The sequence below is a fragment of the Podarcis cretensis genome, assembly GCF_951804945.1.
Source record: "Podarcis cretensis genome assembly, chromosome: 14".
Lineage (NCBI taxonomy): Eukaryota > Metazoa > Chordata > Lepidosauria > Squamata > Lacertidae > Podarcis > Podarcis cretensis.
In genome coordinates this window covers 6,354,608-6,367,174 of record NC_137183.1, presented here as the reverse complement: position 1 = coordinate 6,367,174, position 12,567 = coordinate 6,354,608, and the positions used below count along the sequence as shown (strand labels likewise).

The 12,567-nt window shown below is 42.2% G+C and overlaps 1 protein-coding gene across 1 annotated transcript in view; it reads left to right on the top strand.

The window, feature by feature from the left end:
• Positions 1–12,567, top strand: part of MYZAP (myocardial zonula adherens protein) — a 64,119-nt gene that overhangs the window by 19,681 nt on the left and 31,871 nt on the right. Inside the window, exons 8-10 of the mRNA XM_079952870.1 lie at positions 1,139–1,267; positions 5,056–5,141; positions 8,389–8,494. Of these exons, the coding sequence (XP_079808996.1) occupies positions 1,139–1,267; positions 5,056–5,141; positions 8,389–8,494 (321 nt within the window). The remainder of the gene's footprint in view (positions 1–1,138; positions 1,268–5,055; positions 5,142–8,388; positions 8,495–12,567) is intronic.

Genomic DNA, 12,567 nt, shown 5'->3' with positions numbered 1-12,567 from the left:
TAAATATTTCAGAGGAAGAAAATTGAAATGCCTTTAGTTTTGTGCACATTTACTTGGAATTTAATTCCATTTAACTCAGCAGAACTTGTGTCCAAATAGGAATGGAAGGATTTGTTAATATTGGTTCTCTCAGTTTCTCATTTTTCCAATCTTAAAATCAATTCTCAACATTTTTGCAGCAGTTTGCCATTAAAAAGCCCACATGAAATTGTTTCAGTTTTTAGTGTGAATTTCTCCTAATAAACATATTTTTGTATGTAGTTTGACTAATGTACATATTTTTGCAAGCAATTTCTCCTAATATAATGAATATTTCACTACTATATTCATTTTTATGCACACTTTCCACTGCCTTATTGTTAATGTTGGTTATTTGGATAAGTATATCACAAAATTTGGATGTGCAAATTTTGAAGGATGTCTGCATTTTGGTTTTCATATTGTCTGGGAACATGCAAATTTGATAGATTTGGCTTTAAATGTGTGAACTGATTTTAATTTCTCCTTCATCTCTACTTCCATATAAACATGTACAAGATTGGGTTATAATAGGTTGCTTTTAAGATAATTTGTTTGACTTTGCTAAGAAAAAGTAAGTTAATAATGTTATTTCCAAAATGCTTACTGTCATTAAGCTTTCAATACCTGTAGGTCTAGAGTCAGAAGGAACAAAGTGGGTGTGTTTGTTGTAGCTATAGCTTTTCACATAGCTGGATTTTCTGGGGATCATTGGGGACTGTGACTGCAAAATGAACTCTGATAGCTGATGCTTACTGCCCTTCTGGGGAAGAGTTGTAGACCAGTGAAGGTGCTCCTGCTTTGCATGCAGAAGGCTCCCAGGTTCAATCCCTGGCATCTCCAGGTAGGGCTGGGCAAGACTCTTGCTGGAAACCCTGGAGAGCTACTATCAGAATAGGCAGTGCTGAACTATGTGAACCAATGGTCTGAGTCAGGATAGAGCAGCTTCCTGTGCTCCAAGCTTTCTCCGGGGTCTGGGAGAGAGGATTTTCAGAGTGGGGATGAGGCTGACAAGAGAATCGGAAGCAGAGATATATTCCTGATAGAACATTGCTTTAGGACATTACCCTGCTTATACAGTGTATTGCTGATTCTGCCTATTTTCACCTTTTCTTCACAGTCTGAAACAAATAGACTACTTACAGCCATTGAAGATGCAAATAAGAAGATGAGACTTACCGAGATGAGTTTACAAGAAAAAGACCAAAGAATTGGCGAGCTGGATCAGTTTATTTTGCGCATGGAAGATGTAAGTGTGTACACTAAAATTCCTCAATACAGTAAATTGTCTGTGTGCTTGCTTCATCCATTTTACAAAAATACACAGATGGTTTAAGTTTCCTCAGTTGTTGTGGTGCAGAGACTATTTCATATATCAAATAGCAATTGGGGACAGTTGTTTTTACACTTATCTATTTCTGTGTGCACAGATAATTTTTAAAAAAATAAGTAAATATAGTTGTATATAACATTATTTGATTAAATGTTATCCAAAGCAACTTGCAGCACATTAATACCACCCCCAATGCTGAGGCCCTTTACTCCTTTGGCCATGGTGTCAACTTTCTTCTTCCAGTGGCTGTCATAGGACAATTGACACAGTTCCTTTGTGGCAGAGAGCGGAAGAAGCAGGCTTCCTACATCTACTCATTCCCTGTCCTTTGTCTGAGTCTAGACCAGACTTCCTCTTTCTGTGGCAATTTTCTTGAGAGAGCAAGGGAGGCACAGCCTTCCAGTGGCCCATAGTCCTCCGATTCAATGGCAAGGGGTAGAGTAGGGGGAGGAAAGTTCTGTAGCCCTCCAGATGCTGTTGGACTCTGAGCTCCTATCAGCTGCAGTGAGCCTGCATGGCTAATGGTGAGAGATTAAAGAAGCTGGAGTCCAAGAACCTCTGCAAAGCCATAGGTTGCCCATCACAGGGGTTAGGGTACCCTTCCTTTTACTACTGCAGCCACAGGGCAACTGGCTCAATATTGAGTTTGTTTGTTGAAAATCACAGCCAAGCATCAAATATGTTTTTACAAGTGACTGCAGCAAGCCTGCTGCCCACATACCTCTTGTGACATTCATAGTACTGCTGTTGAACAAGTTGTGGCAGATTTCCTCTTGCTTCCTTGTGTCTCCTGCCCTGCCCTTTTCTTTTCATGGACTTTGCCCCGGGTGAATGTCATGCTAGTTTTGAGACGATGGCTATATCTCAATGTGATTTAACAAGATTTTATTTTGAATTTAATGTAAACTAGAAAATCTATGAAGTAGACCTATCTTCTCACACATCTAAACATTTTATTTTAGTGATCCTCCCAATGCCAAAGCTATGTACTTTACAAGACTTGAACATTCTCATATGTGACCATATTTTTGAAAGTTTAGTTTAATTTATTGATTCAGACACACACCTTTTTGTACATACTTATAATAGATAAGATAAAGTGTTCATGCATACTGCTAAGCCAAACTATGCCTTAGCATGAATGACAAAAGGTGTGGCCACGCAGAGACAGGATTGCAGCCACTTTGTTGCTCCCCAGTTGTTTTGGTGGTGCACTAAGTTGTGGTCTGCCTTAATGTATTGCTTAAACCCAAGCTTGTGGTTTAGCTTTCCAGACAAACCATGATTAGTAAACCATAGGGCAAGCCTTGGTTACAACTCCTGGTTGGCTAGAGCTGTCTCAATCATGAGCTCAGTTTTGGAGGACATGCTCATTCAAGCCATGCCATAGCACCACAACATAACTGGGATGGAGCAAAGCAGCTGCAATTTCCTTTCCAGGAGCCCACACATTTGCTTGTTCATTCTAAACCATGGTTCTAGATTCAGGTATGTAGCCATGTTGGTCTGATGCAGTTGAAATATATAAAAAAATTGTCCAGTAGCACCTTAGAGACCAACTAAGTTTGTTCTTGGTATGAGCTTTCCTGTGCATGCACACTTCATCAGATACACTGAAACAGAAGTCACCAGACCCTTATATATAGTGCGGTGGGGCTTGGTTTGAGTTAGCATTTGGTTTGAGTTACCATGGTTTGAGTTAGCATTATGTGCAAACCAGGCCAATATCAAAATGAACAAATTACCACAAGCTAATATCTTTCAAGGAGGCAACAATTCTAAAAATACTCTCTAGAAAGTACACTTTTCACTGCCTGCCTAAAATCAGGCAGTGATGGGGGAGGGCACGCCTCTCTAAGGAGATAATTGCACAGTCCAGAGTCCACAATGGAAAAGCCCCTTTCCTTTGTGGTCAGCTGCTGCATCTCTGATGCTGGAGGAAGATGAAGAAGGTCCTCGTGGTCAGTGCAATTCATCCATTTTCATCAATGTATTGTACAATTCACTCCAAGCTGGGGGGTTATAGCCTGAAGTTGTTGCTGAGGATCACATTCTGAAACACGACTTCTTTGCTGTTGGAAAACTAATTTACAATTCCAATTAGATGTGGGGTGTGTGTGTGGAACTCATCAAGCAAAGGATTTAATTAATATTGGAACACCACAGTGGCAATTAATATGAGCATAGGAATTTTCTTCCGTAGAAGAGAAGATTAGTGTTCACATAGCTGAGAGGGGGAAACACCCACCTTATGCTGGTAACATATGCCTATATTACCTGATCCATTAATGTGCATTGGCAGTGTGCAGTTTTTGAAAATTATGACATAATAACAACTCAAAGAGAGAATGAAGAAGACTTTTACCCTTGCCAGATTCAATTTCCTTCCATCTGCATTACTGCAGGGCAGATTTGAAGGCAAACCATATTCAGAGCAAATATGCCTATATGGTGTGAAGGAAGTCAAAACTGCTACTCATGCCCTACTACATTGTCATTATTACAAGGCTATACTGTACCTTCTATGTTTATCACTCCAATCATGCAGCAAACCGCAAGCAGAACTGATGATTGCTACTTAAAATACTTAAGAGAGGATAGGGAACCAGAGATTACATTAAAAGTGGCTAGATTCTGTGCTGCTGCTATAAAATTAAGGGGATAAGCTTTGAATGAATCTAACGGCCAGTGTCTTAATATGCTTTAAATTAGTGGTTAAGGTTTAACTTAAAATATTTTAGCTGTTTTGTATCTGAATTATTTATTGTGTATCAGCTCATAAAACTTAATTTTAATCTATTATTATCTGTATGCTCTCTGTTGTTGTATATGTTTGCACTGGTCAGAACGAAATACATCAATTCATTCAAAGATCTCAAAGGCTCTCTAAGTGTACAGATACCTTTTCCTCCTGGGCTCTATTTTGGTTCCATTTCTAATTTGACCCTGAGGTGAGGATAAGGTGGCAGTGCCGGGAGGCGTTTATGTAAGGGATTATTCAAAAATTATATCCCCCACTTGTAGTCTGGAATGGTACAATCCACTCTTATCACCTCATTCTGATGCATATGTAGACCAGGTCTCATTCTTCAATATGAATTTTGAGGCTAAGCAACTACCTGTATCCAGGTACAGTGTTTAGTGCAGAGGGAAAGAAGACATGAATGACTGGCCCACCCAAGTAGGAGGTTGTAACAGTGTTGAAACTAGAACAACCTTTTCTGGTGGTTTTCATCAATTTGGAAGGGCTGGATGAAAAGTAGCCATTCATAAAGGTGTCCTGTTCTGTGAGAATTTGGGGCTGTTGGGGGAAGCTTGATGGTGTCCTGTCAAAAGGCCATGACAGGAGTCTAGGGCGCCCAGAGCACTTGCAGGATCTTGGAGAGCTCCCAGGGTCTTGCTATGGTAGTTCTACTAGCTGTTGTCTCTACCAGCCCTTAGCACCAACTGAAGCCTTATCTGTGTTGTCTCTACTGTGCTGCTGAAAGCTCCACCTGCACTGTGCCAACCATTTACAGCTTTAAAGGTAAAGCACAAGCACTAAGAACTGGGCTCAGGAGTGAATGGACCTTGTTTTTTTTAGTCTATGTGTTTGGATCTCTATGAGCAGTGTGTGCATTCCAATGAAAAGTGTTTTGTATACTGTAGTTGATTTCTTACACGTTAAAAGACAGAAATATATAAAAATGTATTTTCCCACATAGGAACGCCATCAACTGCAAAAGCAACTCATAGAATATGAAATACAACTTAATGGAGCAAACCTTCACAGTCAGTCAGGCAGACAAAGGTGAGGTCTTGATTCTTTCTAGGATTCTTGGTGCTCATAAACTATCCCTAACTGTAGTTGATAATTAACTTTGAATGATATAATGTTAGATTTTTTTTTTTAAAAAAAATTCTCAGTATGCCATATATACTGCTACTATCTGCATTCCTTATAGAGAAGGAGCCCTGCACAATTCTTCCATAGTAATTTGCAGTGGTGACTGGCCTGGTGGGGTCATCACTGCAGCGTACCTGGACAGGGCTGGTGGGGAGGGTGGCTGCAAAGCTGAGGTTATGTTGTAAAGAAAATCCAGTGCTCTTGCTGTGCATCGCTGACCTTACTGCCATCCCCCAGTGCCATCCAGGTAAGCTGTAGTGATGTTGATGGTGGGGGGCGGTGTGGCTCCACCCCACCTGCTATTACTGGTAATATGCATGCATGGCTTCTCAGTTGTAAAAATAAGTAAATGTTTCTTTAGTCTTCATTGTGTGGAAGACCTTAAAGGTTTCTTCAAGGCATTAAAATGTCACTTGTCTACAGCACCCGACTAAAGGTCATCTTCTGATTTGGAGAATGCTCATTACTGAGCAGAAGAGCATCACTAACATTAGTATTTCCTTTGAGAAATTTATGTACATTCTTTCTTCCCTAAAAATCCAGATTTTCTTTGATACCTTGTGGGCTATTTTCTGAAAACCATTTATACTTTCTTTGCCCAACAGCTTTTATGGTGACGATAACAATTAGGAGCTCAAGTCCTGGAAAACATGGAGAAAGAGAAGGGCAATTAAGAAAACTATGCAGAGGTGTGCCTTCCAGTCAGGAAAATTATTTGACAGGAAATATTTATAATGGGAAGATAAGAAGAGCTGGATCAGACACACCAAAGTCCCTAGGGATCCAGTCTGTCTGTGCATCCACATGTTGAAGGGGCCTTTCATGCAGGAGCCCCTCCAGGTGGGCACAGAGGCATTTGTTGTATGAGGAGCACCTAATCTGCCACGGAGAGAAAATCTGTGAGGAAATTTGAACTGAGCACAGTTTCACATAACTCTGTCAAGCAGGCCTGGACAATGTCTTGATGCATCGGCCAGGACCGGTATGAGGGGCAGACCATGATGGCAACTTCACTCGGCAGTATATTGCAGGAGAAACCAATGCCACTGCTGAGTCCTTCTGCCACCAGTGCCACTTTCAACATTGGACCGCTGGTAGCAGAGGGACTCAGGAGCAGTGGTGGGTTCACCCGTGATATACTGCTGGGTGAAGCCTTCTCACTCTCCAGCCGAGCTATACAAAGAAGCCCTAAGGTTCCTCACGCTGGCTTGCAGGCAAGCAGGAGGGACTTTGGGGCTCGCTCAGCTGGGGGGCAGGAGCCTTCCCACCCCCACCCCCAGTTGAGCAGCACAAACAAGCTGTGTGGTCCCCAGCACCTCATGGGGTGCCTCATGAAAGCGCCTCAGCTCCTGCGGTGAGAGCCAAAGCAGTTTCACCCCATGCATTGTGGGTTGGAACCAATGCAGCTTGTTGTTTCAACTTTGTGGTGTATCGCCAGATTGCAATGTTGGACTGGTGATACATTGCAATGTTGAAAAGCTGACATCGCCCAGCCCTACTGTCAAGACACTCCAGAATGTACTCAAAGGGCAGGCAAGACAAGATTTGAAAAGCTGCAGCGCTGGCCCAAAGCATACATGATGGTGACAGCCACGTCTGCCCCATTCATAGATAGACTGGTCTAATTTTAACATTAAAAGGGGTATGCAAGTGGGGTGGGTGGGAAGTCCAACTCTCCCTAGCCACACCTGCCCATCTTCCATCTCCCTATCATTGGGCCAGGCTCCAGCACTAGAAATGAGTTGTGCTGAGAGAAAAATGACTGACTGAAAGGCCTTTGGCAAAGTGGGGAGGGTTCAGTTTCCCTCATTTGTATGGTCAGTTTTCTGTTAAAATTGGACACACACACCTCTGAACAGGAAAGGCATGTCAGCAAAATGTGGCTGACAACAAATGATGTTGCTGTTACACTCAGGTTATATGGGCTTCCCATAATGAGCACCTGGTTGGCCACTGTGAGAAGAGAATGCTAGACAGGTCCTTTGACCTGTTCAGCTGCATACAAGCTCTTCTGATGTTCTTATGTACATCAGCTCCTCCTCCACTGCCACTCCCCACCACTACCACTTGTTCCTCTCCAGCCTCCTTTTTTCTCCCTTGCTGCCTTCAGCATGCCAGGGCTTCCCTGGGCTGTCTCCAGTTGCCTCAAGCAGCAAAAAAGATGTAGGTGTGGGGGGGGGCATTTTCTGTTTTGCATCAAGCAGCAAATGTCCTGGGCTGGCCTTGTTTTACATACATAAGTTAGAACTTTCACTTGGAGTGAAGTTTGTTTTGTCCCCAAATGAAATGCTGACGGATAGGATTATTGATATGTCCCACTTAAAACCTTCCAGGGATTGTGGCCAAGTATAAAATGTACCAGGGGATGCGGGTGGCGCTGTGGGTTAAACCACAGAGCCTAGGACTTGCCGATCAGAAGGTCGGCGGTTCGAATCCCCACGACGGGGTGAGCTCCCGTTGCTCGGTCCCTGCTTCTGCCAACCTAGCAGTTCGAACGCATGTCAAAGTGCAAGTAGATAAATAGGTACCGCTCCAGCGGGAAGGTAAACGGCGTTTCCATGCGCTGCTCTGGTTCGCCAGAAGCGGCTTAGTCATGGTGGCCACATGACCCGGAAGCTGTACGCTGGCTCCCTCGGTCAATAAAGCAAGATGAGTGCCACAACCCCAGAGTTGGTCACGACTGGACCTAATGGCCAGGGGTCCCCTTACCCTTTACCTTTACCTATAAAATGTACCAGGCATACATTTAACAAATTATTTTCTAAAATTAAATTCTAAAATCTCCACCAATTTTTCAAATTAAATTGCTTCTCAATCTTCCACCTCCTCTGATTCATACTCTAAAATAGATTACTTTGCAACTGATGAAAAGCTTCCTTTCTATAAGGTAAAGATCATCTAAGGCAGGTGGTAGTTGGCTTACTGAAGACAATTATGAATTTGTAGATATATGTTGCGAATTGGACTAGATGACCTTTGGGACCCTTCCAACTCCATGATTCTGTTCTTCCCATTTATGTGTCATTGGTTTTATCATTGACAGACCTTTTTTTCTTAAAGTATTTGATACAGTGTTGGGGAAGCAGCTGTTCTACAGATTTATTTATTACTAATTTAAATTTACTAATTTAGTATTCACATCTTTTGTTAGGTCACATCAGTTAGAGGAGGTTACAGCTAGTCTGCGAGAACGAATCAAACATCTAGATGACATGGTTCTTTGCCAACAGAAGAAAGTCAAGCACATGGTTGAGGAAGTAAGTTGTGGCATTTTTATTTATTTCTTACTCTGAATAACCTAATATTCTAATGTGAAGATTTTCTTAAGGCAGATATTGGAAACATATTATCAAATAGATGTAATGATCATAAATATTTTTTCAAGAACAATCATGTTAAAATGTTTTTAAAATGTTAATTTAAATTTTCACTTTGACCAATCACAGTTATACCAGAAATCAGACAATACGGTCTGTGAACAACAACTTCAACAACTTCTTCTTCTTCTTCTTCTTCTTCTTCTTCTTCTTCTTCTTCTTCTTCTTCTTCTTCTCTTCCTCCTCCTCCTCCTCCTCCTCCTCTTATCATCATCATCACTATTATTAAAAATATTGCTGTTTTCTTAATGTTCTTGGCCAATGTGGCAGTTGGAACATGAAATGCAAACATAATTTCTAGCTAATGAAGGTAATGTCAGTAGATTTTATTGTTTATAGCCAATGGCCATCACAATACAGTTTGAGCACAAATCACACAGCTACAAAGGTACATTTAAGGCTCACACAGTTTTATGGAGGATTGGAAAGCAACTGAAAGATATCTGTTTGTTACATTCTCCTATTTGTAAGCCCGTTATCTGCCATATTCAAAAATACTAGTATAAGCAAATCAACTTTCCCACCTCCCTTTGCTTCCTGCTGTAGAGTCTTCTTTGTGCTTGTCTTTGAAAGGGTTGGCATACTCCCTGCCACTGAAAATGTACCTCATGTTGTGCATCATGGTTTTTTCTGTGTCCATTTTCTCTGAATTGACATGGTTGTTTGTGAGAGCCAAACTGACCTCTAATGGGTCTAAGCAGGCAGCAATTTGGGATCTCTGCATTGGTAGGTTTTTGGATAAGAAATGCCAGCACAAAGTAGTGTCCAACTAGTCATTATTTATTTTCTATTTCAAACAAGTATTCTTTGGATTAGATTTAAACCAGAGTTAATTTTATCTACTTTATGCATCCTGTCCTGTTATATAATCCTGGTGTGATTAGCAATCTCATTCAGAGATTGTGGCTAGCTCTGGTTCATGATAAAAAGGAAATGCATTTTTATTTATTTAAAATATTGCTTAACCACCCTTCATCAAAATGTTATAGGGTGATGTACAAAAGTGCAAATAAAATTAATTCACGCAACATATAAATATTGGACACCGACAAATATTACAAAATACAACAGTGGCACAATCTTATGGTCCCTGGAGGATGTGCCAAGATTCAAAATAGGATTAGATCTAGTCACCAAGGTGCGCCTTGGCCCACCCAGCATCAGTCAGTAGGGCCAAAAAGGGGGCATGTTGGGTGTTCCACAAAGCGGCTTGGACCCAAAGACTCCGAAATCCTCCTGGTCCCATGAAACCACAGTGTATTTCTCCACCATTGCTTCTGCTCTAACATATCATGCCCAGCCACACATGAAGGTGGTTCATCCACCTTCATCCTCCACCCTCCCAGAAATGCACACTCCAAGTATTGAAAGCTGATATGGTCCAGCAGATTTTCATCTTAACTGAGCCTGGCTTTGTGCAAGCCATTATGCTTATTTGAGGGCCAAACTATACATTATGTCAGTGGTTTTCAACCTTTTTGAGTCCACGGCTCCCTTGAACAATTCCATTCTTTCTGTGGCACCCCCTTTTGAGCTCAGGAGCACAGTTATGCCCCCCCTTGCCAGAAGAGCTGGCAGCCTCTCTCCCTTTCTCAAACACCCTCCCTTGTGCAGTGTTCCCTCAGCCTCCCTCACCCTCTTCTCTCTCCTCTCCTTGGGAGTCCTCCAAGCAGCTGCTGCTGCCATCCCTTTTCTCTGAGCTGCCCTCCCTGCCCCAAAGAGAGGTGTCTCCTCACACTGCCCCACAGGGGCCTGGGACTTGTCTGTCTATTCCCAACAGCAAGGACTGGTGGACTGGCTGGCTGGACTCCCTTGCCTGCTTGCTTGCTTACTTCAGCTCCTGGCAACCAGCACCCCCTGTTCAGCCCCAGAGGCAGCATTTGCCCTGCAAGCTTGTAGTCAGGGCTTCAACAAACAGCTGTGGAAGCCTTGGGGAGGTAGAGATGTGAGTGGGCATCAGAGGAGGGAGGGAGGGACAGAGGACAGTGTTGCTCACAGCACCCCTGACCATCATTCAAGGCACCCCAGGGTGCCAAGGCACACTGGTTGAAAACCACTGCATTATGTTAATTGTATAGATTCAGTTAATACATTGTTGTTGCGGTTTATTTATTTAAAAAATATTTATATGCTGCTGTATCATAAAAAATATATCACAGCGGTTTACAGGCCCATGGCCAATGGTATCAAAAGCCGTTGAGAGATCAAGTAGAAGTAAATAGCCTCAGAGAAGTCCCAGAGAATCATAGAATCATAGAATAGAATCATAGAATCATAGAGTTGGAAGAGACCACAAGGGCCATCGAGTCCAACCCCCTGCCAAGCAGGAAACACCATCAGAGCACTCCTGACATATGGTTGTCAAGCCTCTGCTTAAAGACCTCCAAAGAAGGAGACTCCACCACACTCCTTGGCAGCAAATTCCACTGTCGAACAGCTCTTACTGTCAGGAAGTTCTTCCTAATGTTTAGGTGGAATCTTCTTTCTTGTAGTTTGGAACCATTGCTCCATGTCCGCTTCTCTGGAGCAGCAGAAAACAACCTTTCTCCCTCCTCTATGTGACATCCTTTTATATATTTGAACATGGCTATCATATCACCCCTTAACCTCCTCTTCTCCAGGCTAAACATGCCCAGCTCCCTTAGCCGTTCCTCATAAGGCATCGTTTCCAGGCCTTTGACCATTTTGGTTGCCCTGTCAGTGTCCTTCTTGAACTGTGGTGCCCAGAACTGGACACAGTACTCCAGGTGAGGTCTGACCAGAGCAGAATAGAGTGGCACTATTACTTCCCTTGATCTAGATGCCATACTCCTATTGATGCAGCCCAGAATTGCATTGGCTTTTTTAGCTGCCGCATCACACTGTTGGCTCATGTCAAGTTTGCTTGAGCAACCTCGTTCTCTTCCGTGCCACGTCCCAACAAAAAAATGACTTTCTGAAGCTGCTATTTTTATTTCAGCAGAACCGTCCCCAACCTCCATGGTCATGCTATTTAAATACCAAAAGCCACACTGATAAAGCACTGATAACATTCATGCAGTTAATGTCATGCCTAGTTTTGCCCTGAGCCTTGCAGTATCTGCAAAATGAGAATGTTAATACTCTACCTCTCAGGATGGTTTGAGGAAATTAAAACAGTTATACCACACTTTGCATAAAAAAAGGCATCAGATGCTGATGTGAGTTCTTTATGTACCAGCAACTCTACAACCTCTCCCTCTCCCTCTCCCTCTCCCTCTCTCCTTCTCTCTCATTATTTGGTAGCACAGGAGGGGTTTGCCTTTAAAATGAAAAAAAAAACCACCAACTGCATGGAATGTGGCTACACAACCATCATGACCAGTTGCCACAGATAGCCTGAAAACCCTCCATTAATTTGTCTAATCCCCCTTTAAATCATTTAACTTTGTGGCCATTGGAGAAGTGAATTTGCTGTGTGAAGAAGAGCTTCCTTTTTTCTGCCCTGAATCTTCCAACCGTCAGCTTCACTGGATGGCCCTGAGTTAAAACTCAGGTATTATTAGAGTATTATGAGCTCAGTATTATGAGAGAGGGTAGTTTTTTTCTTTGTTCACATTCTTCACACTGTGCATAATCTTATACACATCTATCAGGCCCCACTTTATTTCCACTTTTTTCTAAACTAATGCCCAAGTTTTGTAACCCTTGACATTTGTGGTTACCCTTTTCTTCACTTTTGTGCTCCAAGTTTCATTTCCTAGCATTTTTGTTTACCTCTTAACGATATTAGGTGATTTATAATTTTCATCAGCTTTGTCTTTATGTTGAGCAGTTATGTATAATTAATGCTTGTACAGGGCTGTAAATATGTAAGTAGAATCAAACAAATAACAAACCTGAAAAACTAGTTTATAGGAACTAATTTATATGTAAAATCTCGTAGGGTTTCTGGCAGGTGTTGCTGCCAGTTACATTCTAAAATGAAGAAAGCC